The sequence below is a fragment of the Coregonus clupeaformis genome, chromosome 12 (genome assembly GCF_020615455.1).
Source record: "Coregonus clupeaformis isolate EN_2021a chromosome 12, ASM2061545v1, whole genome shotgun sequence".
Taxonomy (NCBI): Eukaryota; Metazoa; Chordata; class Actinopteri; order Salmoniformes; family Salmonidae; genus Coregonus; species Coregonus clupeaformis.
In genome coordinates this window covers 19,403,548-19,420,736 of record NC_059203.1, presented here as the reverse complement: position 1 = coordinate 19,420,736, position 17,189 = coordinate 19,403,548, and the positions used below count along the sequence as shown (strand labels likewise).

The window sequence follows — 17,189 nt, the reverse complement described above, 5'->3', positions numbered from 1 at the left end:
GCCATTCAATCAAGAGCGATCAAAGGGCTAATTGAAAACATAACATCTTGTTGGGATTTACAGCTAAGGGAGCTCTTTCTTATTTTTTATGATAAGGCCAAGAGACTAGACTGGAATGGACAATGGTCAAATAATCTCAGACCTTCCTTTGAAGAAATTTTATTGTGGCGGTGAACTTGAGAGCAAGTGGTTTCAAACTAATTTAGAAGAGTATGAGGGATGTCGCATCTTCCTTTACTGATAACTCTGAACTCCATAAACTGAAATGACCAGACATGGATTTTTTTGTTGTTGAAATATACAAATATTCATGGTCTTGTGATGGAAGCAGACTTTGTTCTGATGACCTGTAATATGAATATTGATTTGACGTTTTGTAAAGACATTTGATGATCTGTATCTGTGTTATTGGACCTTTTCTTCGACCATTTTAATCGATAGTTTATGTATTTTTAGTTAGTCTTCATATTTTACTTACAATATTTTTGGCAAGCAAAATTTGTAAATATAATATTCTCACTTTACTTGTTCTCCAAACTTCCTCCTTTCCCTCCTTTTTAGATGCTGAAAATCATTTCTAAACATGATTGACTTTTTAATAGGCAGGGCAAGCCTGATTTGTTGATTTTTTGGTATATCATCAAAATAAATAAATCACAGCATGTTTTAGGACTCATTCAGCAGTTTTTACCTGATTAAGTACAATATAATTGGACACTAATGTTGAAAGTTCCATTTACAGTGCTTTCAGAAAGTATTCATACCCATTGACTTATTCCACATGTTGTTGTTGTTGTTGTTACAGCCTGAATTCAAAATGGATTAAGTATACATTTTTCTATCACCCATCTACACACAATACCGCATAATGACAAAGTGAACAAAATGTTTTTAGACATTTTTGCAAATGTATTGAAAATGAAATACATAAATATCTATTTTACATAAGTATTCAAAACCCCTGAGTCAATACATGTTAGAATAACCTTTGGCAGTGATTACAGCTGTAAGTGTTTCTGCTCAGCTGTGAGTCTCTAAAATTCTTCAAGGTCTGTCAAGTTGGTTGTTGATCATTGCTAGAGAGACATTTTCAAGTCTTGCCATAGAGTTTCAAGCCAATTTAAGTCTAAACTGTATCTAGGCCACTCAGGAACATTCAATGTTGACTTGGTAAGCTGCTCCAGTGTATATTTGGCCTTGTGTTTTACGTTATTGTCCTGCTGAAAGATGAATTTGTCTCCCAGTGTCTTTTGGAAAGCAGACTGAAGCAAGTTTTCCTCTAGGATTTTGTCTGTGCTTAGCTCTATTCCGTTAATTTTTATCCTAAACATCTCCTTAGTCCTTGCTGATGACAAGCATACCCATAACATGATGCAGCCACCACAATGCTTGAAAATGTGAAAAGTGGTACTCAGTGATGTGTTGTGTTGGATTTGCCCCAAACATAACGCTTTGTATTCAGGACATAAAGTTAATTTCTTTGCCACCTTTTTTGCAGTTTTACTTTAGTGCCTTATTGCAAACAGGATGCATGTTTTGGAATTTTTTTTGTCTGTACAGGCTACCTTCTTTTCACTCTATCATTTAAGTTAGTATTATGGAAAAACTACAATGTTGTTGATCCCATCCTCAATTTTCTCCTATCACAGCCATTAAACTCTGTAACTGTTTTAAAGTCACCATTGGCCTCATAAGTGGTTTCTTTCCTCTCCGGCAACTGAGTTAGGAAGGACGCCTGTATGTTTGTAGTGACTGGGTATATTGATACACCATACAAAGTGCAGTGGTGTAAAGTACTTAAGTAAAAATACTTTAAAGTACTACTTAAGTTGTATTTTTAGGGTATCTGTACTTTACTATTTATATTTTTGACAACTTTTACTTTTACTTCACTATATTCCTAAAGAAAATACTGTACCTTTTACTCCATACATTTTCTCTGACACCCAAAAGTACTCGTTACATTTTGAATGCTTATCAGGACAGGAAAATGGTCCAATTCACACACTTATCAAGAGAACATCCCTGGTCATCCCTACTGCCTCTGATCTGGCAGACTCACTAAACACAAATGCTTCATTTTGTAAATGATGTCTAAGTGTTGGAGTGTGACCCTGGCTATCTGTAAATGATGTCTAAGTGTTGGAGTGTGACCCTGGCTATCTGTAAAAATAAAATAAAAAATACTTTTAGACTTTTAATCAAGTAGTATTTTACTGGGTGACTTTTACTTTTACTTGAGTCATTTTCTATTAAGGTACAGTATATTTACTTTTACTCAAGTATGTAAATTGGGTACTTTTTCCACCACTTCCAAAGTGTAATTAATAACTTCACCAAAAAGGGATATTCAATGTCTGTATTTATTTTATTATTGTTACCCATCGACCAATAGGTGCCCTTCTTTGCGAAAAAACCAAAGAAGAAAAACCTCCCTGGTCTTTGTGGCTGAATATGTGTTTGAAATGCACTGCTCGACTGAGGGACCTTACAGAAAATTGTATGTGTGGGGTACAGAGATGAGGTAGTCATTCAAAAATCATGTTAAACACTATTATTGCACACAGAGTGAGTCCATGCAACTTTATTATGTGACTTGTTCAGCAAATGTTTTACTCCTGAACTTACAGTATTTAGGCGTGCCATAACAAAGGGGTTGAATACTTATTGACTCGAGACATTTCAGCTTTTCATTTTTAATTAATTTGTAAAAATGTCTATAAATATAATTCCACTTTGACATTGCGGGGTATTGTGTGTAGGCCAGTGACACAACAAAATGTGGAAAAAGTCAAGCGGTGTTAATACTTTCTGAAGGCACTGTATATTCCTAAAACGTAGGTTGAAAATGATGCTGTCGCTGATTCTTCTTGACAAGACATATTGATAAATAATAGCCCAATGTCAAAACACAGTTCTAAAGTGTCCAAATCAATAACCAATATGCAGAAACATTTTGTGATATATTGAAAACGTAAACATAAAATGTACTATCTACACATACTTGTGCAACGATAGTGATCATATTACTTGTATATTTTCTTTTTTAACAAGCACCTTATAGACTGCACATGCTCCAGAAACCATTGCCAATAAATCCCTCAGCTTGTTGTCACGTTCGTTGAATGACGGGTCAGACCAAGGCGCAGCGTGATATGCGTGCATGTTTGTTAAACTTTAAACACACGACAAAACAACAAAGGAAACGAAACGTGAAGTTCAAGGTAGAACACACAACATACCTTACAAGGAACAAGATCCCACAACCCACTAGTGCCAATAGGCTGCCTAAGTATGGTCCCCAATCAGAGACAACGAGCGACAGCTGCCTCTGATTGGGAACCACACCGGCCAACATAGAACTGGACATACTAGACAAGCCACATAGAAAAAGCACAACAAGGAATATACACACCCTGACTCAACATATAAGCGTCCCCTGAGTCAGGGCGTGACGAGACCATCCATAGGGTCTGTGCCGCAGGCTGAACGTTTGATGTCCCTACTTTTGATCAAGTTTTGCTAAAGGCAAGGAGATGTCAGAACTTCCAGTTATCCTCAACCATAAAAAACCTAACATCGACTGTCTCTGTCAAGCTTGGTTCGACATCTCTGTCAGAATTGGTTCGTTATTTACCTTCTCGCAACCCAAGTCACGCAGCCATGGCTGTCTATACAATAAGTTAATTAACAATAAAATCTCACACACGTAAGGGCATGCAGAGGACTATATCCAAGCTTGTTAGATGGTATGCAGACTACCAATCGCTAAAATATCATTGAGTTTTATTTGACTGTGGTTTGTCAGAGCCCAACATGACTGTCTATTAAGTGGTATTTGACTGTGGTTTGTCAGAGCCCAACATGACTGTCTATTAAGTGGTATTTGTCTGTGGTTTGTCAGAGCCCAACATGACTGTCTATTAAGTGGTATTTTACTGTGGTTTGTCAGAGCCCAACATGACTGTCTCTACAATAAGACAATGTCACGTATGTAAGGATGTATACATGCTGGTTAACCATGTATGCAGATCAGGGGACTCTATGCAGGCTATGGGAATCATTAAGTGGGATTTGACTATTCATCTGATAATTGACAATACAGTTATTATGTTCATAGAGTGCAAAAATATAAAAGATGGATAGCCTACTGAGACTAATCATATCATCCACTGATTTTCCTGTTCTCCATCTTATCTCATCCCTCCCTCTCTCCCTCTCTCTCCCTCTCTCTCCCTCCCTCTCTCTCCCTCTCTGTCCCTCTCTCCCTCTCTCTCTCTCTTTCTCTCTCTTTCTCCCTCTCTCCCACTCTCTCTCCTTCTCTCTCCCTCTCTCTCCCTCTCTCTCCTTCTCTCTCCCTCTCTCACTCTCTCTCCCTCTCTCTCTCTCTCTCTCTCTCCCTCTCTCTCTCTCTCTCTCTCCCTCTCTCCCTCTCTCCCTCTCTCCCTCTCACCCCTCTCCCCCTCTCTCCCTCTCTCTCTCTCACTCTCTCTCTCTCTCCCTCTCTCCCTCTCTCCTCAGATTCCTCAGATTAGCTATGCCTCCACGGCCCCAGAGCTGAGCGATGACCGGCGATATGACTTCTTCTCCCGTGTGGTGCCTCCGGATTCGTTCCAGGCCCAAGCCATGGTGGACATAGTCAAGGCCATGGGCTGGAACTATGTATCTACCGTAGCGTCAGAAGGATCCTATGGAGAGAAGGGAGTGGATGCCTTCCAACAGCTGTCCAGAGAAGCAGGTGAGTCCCAAAGTGACCTCTCTGGTGAATCTGGCCTTCATGGCCATGTACTCTTGAATATCTACCCGGTACAGCTAGAAGAGGACTGGCCACCCCTCAGAGCCTGGTTCCTCTACTCCCGGTACAGCCAGAAGAGGACTCGCCACTCCTCGGAGCCTGGTTCCTCTCTACCCAGTACAGCCAGAAGAGGACTGGCCACCCCTCTCTAGGTTTCTTCCTAGGTTACTGCCTTCTAGGGAGTTGTTCTTAGCCACTGTGCTTCTACATCTGCATTGCTTGCTCTTTGGAGTTTTAGGTTGGGTTTCTGTAAAGCACTTGGTGACAACTGCTGATGAAAAAAAGGGCTTTATAAAATACTTTTGATTGATTGATTGAATGTTCTCTAATAAAACGTATTGCAAGGGTGTAAAGTGGATTAACGTGTGATGTGATCGAATAGTCAAGGAATTGCAATGATCCTCAGGTGGAATTAAATACTATGATAACCACTGTGGGCTGAAAGTTAGAAACGACTCAGTTTATTCAGAAGATATCTACTTTGAGTTTGGTGTGGTAAGAGACAAACCTTGTATAGATCTATATACAGTACTGGTCAAAAGTTCATCGGAACTATGAAATAACACATATGGAATCATGTAGTAACCAAAAAAGTGTTAAACAAATCAAAATATATCTTATATTTGAGATTCTTCAAAATAGCCACCCTTTGCCTTGATGACAGCTTTGGACACTCTTGGCATTCTATCAACCAGCTTCACCTGGAGTGCTTTTCCAACAGTCTTGAAGGAGTTCCCACATATGCTGAGCACTTGTTGACTGCTTTTTCTCCACTCTGCGGTCCAACTCATCCCAAACCATCTCAATGTGTGTCCATAGATTTGTTCAATGTTGTGTTAGTGTATGTAAGTAGTTTTGTCGGAAACTTTGTTCCCCCTGCTGCTGTTGGACCAGGTCTCTCTTGAAAAATAGATTTTATCTCAATGAGAAAAACCTGTATAAATAAAAGGCTAAATAAAAACGGGGTTGAGGTTGGGGGAAAGTAGATGTCAGGTCATCTGATGCAGCACTCCATCACTCTCCTTCTTGGTCAAATAGCCCTTACATAGCCTGGAGGTGTGTTGGGTCTTTGTCCTGTTGAAAAACAAATTATAGTCCCACTAAGCCCAAACCAGATGGGATGGCGTATCGCTGCAGAATGCTGTGGTAGACATGCTGATTAAGTGTGCCTTGAATTCTAAAGTATGAAAAATGTATGCACGCACTAAACTGTAAATCGCTCTGGATTAGATCGTCTGCTGAAATGTAAAAAATGTAAATAAATCACAGACAGTGTCACCAGCAAAGCACCCCCACACAATCACACCTCCTCCTCCATGCTTCACGGTGGGAACCACACATGCGGAGATCATCCGTTCACCTACTCTACATCTCACAAAGACACAGCGGTTGGAACCAAAAATCTCAAATTTGGACTCATCAGATCAAAGAACAGATTTCCACCGGTCTAATGTCCATTGATCGTGTTTCTTGGCCCAAGCAAGTCTCTTCTTATTATTGGTGTCCTTTAGTAGTGGTTTCTTTGCAGCAATTCAACCAGTTGATGTTGAGATGTGTCTGTTACTTGAACTTTGTGAAGCATTAATTTGGGCTGAAATTTCTGAGGCTGGTAACTCTAATGAACTTGTCCTCTGCAGCAGAGGTAACTCTCGGTCTTCCATTCCTGTCGCGGTCATCATCCGAGCCAGTTTCATCATAGCACTTGATGGTTTTCGCGACTGCACTTGAATAAACTTTCAAAGTTCTTTTTTTTCCTTTTCTTTTTAGGGGGTAGATCAGCTTTAATATTGCAGATAGATTGTAACTTCCATCAATGTAATTGTCTGCATCACTTCCAATCCCCCATATCTTTTTTTTTCTCTCAAATATATACAGTGAGGGAAAAAAGCATTTGATCCCCTGCTGATTTTGTAAGTTTGTCCACTGACAAAGACAAGATCAGTCTATAATTTTAATGGTAGGTTTATTTGAACAGTGAGAGACAGAATAACAACAAAAAAATCCAGAAAAACGCATGTCAAAAATGTTATGAATTGATTTGTATTTTAATGAGGGAAATAAGTATTTGACCCCTCTGCAAAACATGACTCAGTACTTGGCGGAAAAACCCTTGTTGGCAATCACAGACGTCAGACGTTTCTTGTAGTTGGCCACCAGGTTTGCACACATCTCAGGAAGGATTTGTTCCACTCCTCTTTGCAGATCTTCTCCAAGTCATTAAGGTTTTGAGGCTGATGTTTGGCAACTCGAACCTTCAGCTCCCTCCACAGATTTTCTATGGGATTAAGGTCTGGAGACTGGCTAGGCCACTCCAGGACCTTAATGTGCTTCTTCTTGAGCCACTTGTTTGTTGCCTTGGCCGTGTGTTTTGGATCATTGTCATGCTGGAAAACCCATCCACGACCCATTTTCAATGCCCTGGCTTAGGGAAGGAGGTTCTCACCCCAAGATTTGACAGTACATGGCCCCGTCCATCGTCCCTTTGATGCGGTGAAGTTGTCCTGTCCCCTTAGCAGAAAAACACCCCCAAAGCATAATGTTTCCACCTCCATGTTTGACGGTGAGGATGGTTTTCTTGGGGTCATAGGCAGCATTCCTCCTCCTCCAAACACGGCGAGTTGAGTTGATGCCAAAGAGCTCGATCTTGGTCTCATCTGACCACAACACTTTCACCCAGTTCTCCTCTGAATCATTCAGATGTTCATTGGCAAACTTCAGACGGCCCTGTATATGTGCTTTCTTGAGCAGGGGGACCTTGTGGGCGCTGCAGGATTTCAGTCCTTCACGGCGTAGTGTGTCACGAATAGTTTTCTTGGTGACTATGGTCCCAGCTGCCTTGAGATCATTGACAAGATCCTCCGTGTAGTTCTGGGCTGATTCCTCACCGTTCTCATGATCATTGCAACTCCACGAGGTGAAATCTTGCATGGAGCCCCAGGCCGAGGGAGATAGACAGTTATTTTGTGTTTCTTCCATTTGCGAATAATCGCACCAACTGTTGTCACCAAGCTGCTTGGCGATGGTCTTGTAGCCCATTCCAGCCTTGTGTAGGTCTACAATCTTGTTCCTGACATCCTTGGAGAGCTCTTTGGTCTTGGCCACGGTGGAGAGTGTGGAATCTGATTGATTGATTGCTTCTGTGGACAGGTGTCTTTTATACAGGTAACAAACTGAGATTAGGAGCACTCCCTTTTAGGGTGTGCTCCTAATCTCAGCTCGTTACCTGTATAAAAGACACCTGGGAGCCAGAAATCTTTCTGATTGAGAGGGGATCAAATACTTATTTCCCTCATTAAAATGCAAATCAATTTATAAAATTTTTGACATGCGTTTTTCTGGATTTTTTTGTTGTTATTCTGTCTCTCACTGTTCAAATAAACCTACCATTAAAATTAGAGACTGATCATTTCTTTGTCAGTGGGCAAACGTACAACATCAGCAGGGGATCAAATACTTTTTTCCCCCTCACTGTATGTATATATATATATATATATATATATATATATATATATATATATATATATATATATATATATATATATATATATATATATATATCATACATACACATACGTACATACCTTCATATATTCACACACATATCCTTTAAAAAAAATATATTTCCCTTTATTACTTTCCAACCCCGCCACCCCTTCCCTAATTGGAGTAAACTAGTGAAGAACAATGCTTAGGCCTCTACTTCCAGCTTATACATAATATATACATTTTTACTCCTGAACTTCCTCTACCCTCAACCTCTCCGATCATTTTCATGATGTCCATCCGGTTTGCTTCTATATGCCATATCTTTCTAACTGTGTTCTTTCACAAAAGCTCCCAACCTATAACCTATATACTTATTATGGACACAGTATGCTTACATTATTAGTTATCTTGTTGTTATTAGTTGTTGTTAGTTGTTGTTAGTCCCATCCTTCAACTCCATTCAACACCACCCATGTATCTCTTAACACCATCCATATTGTATTTCTATTTGCCAAATATATTTCAACTGTACTGTGATGTTTTACAAAAGTTCTGAACCTTTCTATTGTCATTGTTTCTACAGATTATATATATTTTTTGCTAAAAGTATTATTATATTATTGATCGATTGACTATGACTTTTCAGATCACCCAGTAATGCCATCTGCAGGGTTAGCTCCAGGTAAATATAGCAAAACAAATGATCTAATAATTCTGTCTCTGGGAAGATTGTATCCCCCATATAAATAACATTCTATTGGTAGCAAAAATTTTATATAATAATTTACAGTGGGGAAAAAAAGTATTTAGTCAGCCACCAATTGTGCAAGTTCTCCCACTTAAAAAGATGAGAGGGGCCTGTAATTTTCATCATAGGTACACTTCAACTATGACAGACACATTGTAGGATTTTTTATGAATTTATTTGCAAATTATGGTGGAAAATAAGTATTTGGTCACCTACAAACAAGCAAGATTTCTGGCTCTCACAGAGCTGTAACTTCTTCTTTAAGAGGCTCCTCTGTCCTCCACTCGTTACCTGTATTAATGGCACCTGTTTGAACTTGTTATCAGTATAAAAGACACCTGTCCACAACCTCAAACAGTCACACTCCAAACTCCACTATGGCCAAGACCAAAGAGCTGTCAAAGGACACCAGAAACAAAATTGTAGACCTGCACCAGGCTGGGAAGACTGAATCTGCAATACGTAAGCAGCTTGGTTTGAAGAAATCAACTGTGGGAGCAATTATTAGGAAATGGAAGACATACAAGACCACTGATAATCTCCCCTCGATCTGGGGCTCCACGCAAGATCTCACCCCGTGGGGTCAAAATGATCACAAGAATGGTGAGCAAAATCCCAGAACCACACGGGGGGACCTAGTGAATGACCTGCAGAGAGCTGGGATCAAAGTAACAAAGCCTACCATCAGTAACACACTACGCCGCCAGAGACTCAAATCCTGCAGTGCCAGACGTGTCCCCCCTGCTTAAGCCAGTACATGTCCAGGCCCGTCTAAAGTTTGCTAGAGTGCATTTGGATGATCCAGAAGAGGATTGGGAGAATGTCATATGGTCAGATGAAACCAAAATAGAACTTTTTGGTAAAAACTCAACTCGTCGTGTTTGGAGGACAAAGAATGCTGAGTTGCATCCAAAGAACACCATACTTACTGTGAAGCATGGGGGTGGAAACATCATGCTTTGGGGCTGTTTTTCTGCAAAGGGACCAGGACGACTGATCCGTGTAAATGAAAGATTGAATGGGGCCATGTATCGTGAGATTTTGAGTGAAAACCTCCTTCCATCAGCAAGGGCATTGAAGATGAAACGTGGCTGGGTCTTTCAGCATGACAATGATCCCAAACACACCGCCTGGGCAACGAAGGAGTGGCTTCGTAAGAAGCATTTCAAGGTCCTGGAGTGGCCTAGCCAGTCTCCAGATCTCAACCCCATAGAAAATCTTTGGAGGGAGTTGAAAGTCCGTGTTGCCCAGCGACAGCCCCAAAACATCACTGCTCTAGAGGAGAGCTGCATGGAGGAATTGGCCAAAATACCAGCAACAGTGTGTGAAAACCTTGTGAAGACTTACAGAAAATGTTTGACCTGTGTCATTGCCAACAAAGGGTATATAACAAAGTATTGGGAAACTTTTGTTATTGACCAAATACTTATTTTCCACCATAATTTGCAAATAAATTCATTAAAAATCCTACAATGTGATTTTCTGGATTTTTTTTCCTCATTTTGTCTGTCATAGTTGACATGTACCTATGATGAAAATTACAGGCCTCTCTCATCTTTTTAAGTGGGAGAACTTGCACAATTGGTGGCTGACTAAATACTTTTTCCCCCACTGTAAATTGAAAAATTACAAATTTTGATTCCGGCGTCATTTTGCGTATCAGTTCATAAACACTATGCCATGGGATCGGTACGTCAAAAATCTCTTCCCAACTATTTTGCAATCTATATGGGACGGCTGTCAATCCTTTGGTCCTTAAATGAAACTGGTATACTTTTTTATTCATCCGTTTTCTTTAACCAATTATGTTCTTTAATGCAAGGCCGACAGACAAGGTCCTTACTTTTTCCCCCTTCCACTTTCCTCTTCCATTTTTGCGGTAATGCTGCAATTATTTGGTTGTAATTTTGGGTAGAGCAGACATTGCCATATGTTTTTGTTAGCTGCATGTGCGACATAACTCCACCAGTCCCACCAATGACACCATTTACGAAGATTATACCTTATTTAAACATTTTGTAAAAAAAAAGAAGGTTTTTTATCAATTAGTATATTTGAGTTTAACCACAATATTTGTTGCATTATTTGCTCTGTTGTTTCTGGAGGATTAAATTGCAATTGCAACCAACTTTCTATGGCTTGATTTAGAAATAGTGATATTTGGGAGATGATTTCCTTTTCAAATAACTGAAAGTGAGAAGTTGTAATCTGAATAAAGGGAAAGGGGCCATTCTTGAACATGGGGTGAGACAATCTTACTAATTTGCTAGAGAACCAGTTCGGATTTAAGTCTAACTTTTGTATGACTGAAGCTTTTAGTGATAGGTCTAATGCTTTAATATTTTATAATTTTTGTCCTCCTAATTCATATTCATTATATAAATAGGCCCATTTAATTTTGTCTGGCTTGCCGTTAACGCATATCATTTTTTTTTTTAACTGTTCGCTAGACGTAGGCAAGACCATAAGCAAATAGGTAAACTGGGATAATACTAAGGAGTTAATCAGGGTGATTTTTCCACAAATTGACAGGTATTTACCTTTCCATGGTAGCAAGATCTTATCTATTTTAGTTAACTTTCTATTAAAATGTATTGGAGTGAGATCATTTATTTCATTTGGGATATGTATTCCGAGTATATCTACCTCACCATCAGACAATTTTATTGGTAAACTACATGGTTATGTAAAAATTGTATTTTTTTGTGATCCAATACGTAATAGCGTACATTTATCATAATTTGGTTGTAATCCAGAGAGGTTAGAAAATATATCTAGATCCTCTATGAGGCTGTGGAGAAATTCAAGTTGTGGATTTAAAAGAAAACATGAATCATCAGCGTACAATGACACCTTTGTTTTTAAGCCCTGGATTTCTAATCCCTTGATATTATTGTTAGATCTGATTTTAATAGCTAACATCTCGATGGCCATAATAAATAGATATGCTGATAGTGGACAACCTTGTTTCACTCCTCTTGACAGTTTATAACCTTCTGAGAAATAGCCATTATTTACTATTTTATACCTAGGGTTACTACAGTGGGGAGATCAAGTATTTGATACACTGACGATTTTGCAGGTTTTCCTACTTACAAAGCATGTAGAGGTCTGTAATTTTTATCATAGGTACACTTCAACTGTGAGAGACAGAATATAAAACAAAAATCCAGAAAATCACATTGTATGATTTTTAAGTAATTAATTTGTGTTTTATTGCATGACATAAGTATTTGATCACATACCAACCAGTAAGAATTCCGGCTCTCACAGACCTGTTAGTTTTTCTTTAAGAAGCCCTCCTGTTCTCCACTCATTACCTGTATTACCTACACCTGTTTGAACTCGTTACCTGTATAAAAACACCTGTCCACACACTCAATCAAACAGACTCCAACCTCTCCACAATGGCCAAGACCAGAGAGCTGTGTAAGGACATCAGGGATAAAATTGTAGACCTGCACAAGGCTGGGATGGGCTACAGGACAATAGGCAAGCAGCTTGGTGAGAAGGCAACAACTGTTGGCACAATTATTAGAAAATGGAAGAAGTTCAAGTTGAAGGTCAATCACCCTCGGTCTGGGGTTCCATGCAAGATCTCACCTCGTGGGGCATCAATGATCATGAGGAAGGTGAGGGATCAGCCCAGAACTACACGGCAGGACCTTGTCAATGACCTGAAGAGAGCTGGGACCACAGTCTCAAAGAAAACCATTAGTAACACACTACGCCATCATGGATTAAAATCCTGCAGCACACGCAAGGTCCCCCTGCTCAAGCCAGCGCATGTCCAGGCCCGTCTGAAGTTTGCCAATGACCATCTGGATGATCCAGAGGAGGAATGGGAGAAGGTCATGTGGTCTGATGAGACAAAAAATTAGCTTTTTGGTCTAAACTCCACTCGCCGTGTTTGGAGGAAGAAGAAGGATGAGTACAACCCCAAGAACACCATCCCAACCGTGAAGCATGGAGGTGGAAACATCATTCTTTGGGGATGCTTTTCTGCAAAGGGGACAGGACGACTGCACCGTATTGAGGGGAGGATGGATGGGGCCATGTATCGCGAGATCTTGGCCAACAACCTCCTTCCCTCAGTAAGAGCATTGAAGATGGGTCGTGGCTCGGTCTTCCAGCATGACATCAACCCGGAACACACAGCCAGGGCAACTAAGGAGTGGCTCCGTAAGAAGCATCTCAAGGTCCTGGAGTGGCCTAGCCAGTCTCCAGACCTGAACCCAATAGAACATCTTTGGAAGGAGCTGAAATTCCGTATTGCCCAGTGACAGCCTCGAAACCTGATGGATCTGGAGAAGGTCTGTATGGAGGAGTGGGCCAAAATCCCTGCTGCAGTGTGTGCAAACCTGGTCAAGACCTACAGGAAACGTATGATCTCTGTAATTGCAAACAAAGGTTTCTGTACCAAATATTAAGTTCTGCTTTTCTGATGTATCAAATACTTATGTCATGCATTTAAATGCAAATTAATTACTTAAAAATCATACAATGTGATTTTCTGGATTTTTGTTTTAGATTCCGGACTCTCACAGTTGAAGTGTACCTATGATAAAAATTACAGACCTCTACATGCTTTGTAAGTAGGAAAACCTGCAAAATCGGCAGTGTATCAAATACTTGTTCTCCCCACTGTATACATGATTTTAACCCATTTTATAAGAGATTCTCCAAAATTGAAATGCTCCAGGCATTTATATATAAACCCCAGTCGTACTTTAGCAAATGCCTTTTCGAAGTCTGCTATGAATAGCAGGCCTGGTTTCCCAGACTTTTCATAGTGTTCTATTGTTTCCAATACTTGCCTTATATTATATCTAATGTATCGTCCATGTAAAAAACCTGTCTGATTAGAATGAATAATGTCAGACAATACCTTTTTAATTCTATGCGCTAAACATTTTGCTCGAATTTTTGCATCACAACACTGAAGTGTAAGGGACCTCCAATTTTCTTTAATGGACTGGATCGTTATATTTTCCACTTGTATCCTGTTTCAGTAATAATAAAATCAGACCTTCTTGAGTGTCTGACAATCTACAATTTACATAGGAGTGGTTAAAACATGCTAATAACGGTCCTCTGAGTATATCAAAAAAGGTTTGGTATACCTCGACTGGTATGCCATCCAACCCTGGAGTATTCCCAGACTTAAAGTCTTTAATTGCATCCAGAAGTTCCTCCTCTGTAATTTCACCTTCACATGAGTCTTTCTGTATGGCTGTTAATTTTACATTATCAATAGAAAAGAAATCTCTACAATTAGCTTCAGTTAGAGGAGATGGAGGCGACTGAAACTAAAACATATGCTTAAAGTACTTTGTTTCCTCCTTCAAAATATCATTTGGTGAATTATGGGTGACTCCATCATTTGTAACCAGTTTCAGTAAATTATTTTTGGTAGCATTCCTACGTTGAAGATTAAAAAATAATTTGGTGCATTTTTCCCCATATTCCATCCAGTTTGCTTTATTTTAATAATATATTACACTTGATCTTTCTTGAATAAGTTTCTCCATTTCTTTTTGTTTTTCCTCTAATTTATTCTTAGTCTCTATGTTACAGTTTTTATTGCTATCTATCTGTACTGTTAGACCTTCTATTTCCTTTGTTTGTATGGACTCTTTTGACCTAAGTTGTTTTTGTTTTCGAGATGAGTACTGAATTGCATGGCCTCTGAAGGCACATTTAAAGGTGTCCCATACAATAAGGGGATTTGCTGTACCTATGTTATGTCGGGGAAAAAACAGTTATTTATAAATTCCTCTGTCCTAGGTAAAAACAAGTTATCATCCAATAGGCTTTGATTAAATGTCCAATATTCTCGCCCACGTGGAAATTCAGTAAGAGTAATGTATATGCCAATTATATGATGGTCCGACCGCATTCTGTCCCCTATCAACACTTTTGGTGCCAACGAGAATGACATAAGAAAGAAGTCAAGACAACTAGCTTGATTGAGTCTCCGCCATGTATATCTCACTAGGTCAGGATATTTAAGCCTCCATATATCTACTAGTTCTAATGTATCCATGACATTCACGATTTCCTTAAGAGCATGAGGGTGATTGTTTGTAATGTGATTTCCTTTACGGTCCATTGAGCTATTTAAAACGGTATTATAATCTCCCACCATAATAATAGTCTTGAATTGCTTGCAGGGTTGATAATTTATTATATATATTGTCAAAGAAGTGTGGATCATCATTATTTGGTCCGTAAAGGTTCATGAGCCATATCTGTTTATGGTCCAGTAACATATTTAAAATAATAATAAAACAATTTGCACATTCGGATCAAAATTACTGTTAATTAATATCATCACCCATTTTGAATTTCTTTGCCCATGGAAGAAGTATATTTGCCCCCCCCATTCCTTTTCCCACCAACTTCATCTAGAATTGTTGAAAGAGTTTCCTGTAAACAATAGATATTATATTCCTTCTCTTTGAGCCATGTAAATATTGTTCTTCTTTTGTTATTATCTGCTAATCCATTACAATTATAACTGGCTATACTTATTTCACCATATACCATAATGATATACACGTTTCTAATCTATTTATCATTATATATGTTTGTAAATGTACCAATAAAAAATACCATAGTGATTGAGTGTCCATATAGCTGTACCATGATAAGTACTTGCTACTAAGTAACCCTCCAATTGTTCTCCACTAATTCCCCCACTAAAGCCCCTCCACATCCCAAGTCATCCCAGTGATCGACATACCACCCCGTCCCTCCGGATCCCTAGGGCCCCGAGATGCCAGGACCCATCCATCGAAAACAGCACACAGTGCCACCCACAAAACAGAAGCAGGTCAACCGTCAAAAGCATTTCCAATGCTTCTATTCAAATATCTTGCTAATCTTATTTTCCATCATTATCAATTAATATGCGTAATAATGTTGGCAGTTCATGCGTAGGATTTTAACCTATAACCCGGATTGCCATTGTATTACATTACATTTTTGACAAGCAATTATTATTTTAGCAAACAATTATTGTGGTTCATCCTATATTCTCCCTAACATCCTTACCCCCTTGCAACAGATGTGGGATAAATACACACGCACACATACTCTAACACACTCAACCCCTTTCCTCCACAATCAACCATAAAATCAGATGCTCAACGGTTGTTACATCCCAGAGCCCAACTCAAGAAAGGACCTGATTTACGAATGCATATACGAATGCATATACAGTTACAGCTGTTTGAGAAAGCATGCAAGATTGGGCAGAAATTGACAACAATGTGAGATTTGTTGAATCTATTTAATCTATGTCAAGTCCTAGGTGATGGAGATCAGATCCACCCTCTTCACCTGAGACACAAACACTCTGGTCCCCCGTTGTAACCATTTTTCCCAAGCATCTCCGTGCAGTCAGACCTTTGATTATTTTGTGCCACCTGGGCCACAATGATAAGCCCCCTCTCTAATTGTCCCAGTGTGACTCCCTCCCCATGGGTTACTGCAGCCAGTGTTGCCAGCACTGCCACTACCTGGGTGGGGGTACCCACAGGAATCCCCACCGGCTAGGTAAAAGGTTGTCAAGGTTCTCATTAGCAGCTTTGAGAATGTCCTTGTATATAATGCTCTCCCATCAGGGGGCTCTGGCTTTGTAGGACCAACCCTGCCAGGCAGGCTCAGAATCTTGAGGGGGCGGTGCTGCTCAAGTAGGTCTCTGACCGCATTTATTTTTCTGTTTTAGCTGCATATAGTCAACTCACAGCAGGTTCATAAAACAGGGACTTCTCTTAGGTGTATGGGTCACTCAGGTGGGTGTCTAGGATATAGGGTTGGGGATCGTTCCATCATGATAGGACAATTTAAAAAAAATATTAGATGTATACTATATTTTAAAATGTATATCCCTCATCTGCACAAAATTGAAAACTCTCTCTCACAACCCCTGCTCACACATTGGTTCTGGGATATGCAACCATTTCCTTTCTCACTCACTTAACGCCACACTTATTCAAACGCAAAAACGCACACCACACCTTCCATCACAATACATCCACACGTACCCACATACTGTGCCTTCTATGTCTTCTGTTTGCTATGTTTTAATCTCCACTATGTTGATTGAGTACTTGTGTTCTAATATAGTTGTATTTGAAGATGTATTATTTTGCT

The 17,189-nt window shown here is 39.6% G+C and overlaps 1 protein-coding gene across 1 annotated transcript in view; it reads left to right on the top strand.

Moving 5' to 3' along the window:
- Positions 1-4,515: 4,515 nt before the first annotated feature.
- Positions 4,516-17,189, top strand: part of LOC121577905 (metabotropic glutamate receptor 7) — a 233,129-nt gene continuing 220,455 nt past the window's right edge. The window contains exon 1 of the mRNA XM_045223727.1: positions 4,516-4,738. Within this exon, the coding sequence (XP_045079662.1) occupies positions 4,627-4,738 (112 nt within the window). The 5' untranslated portion in view covers positions 4,516-4,626. The remainder of the gene's footprint in view (positions 4,739-17,189) is intronic.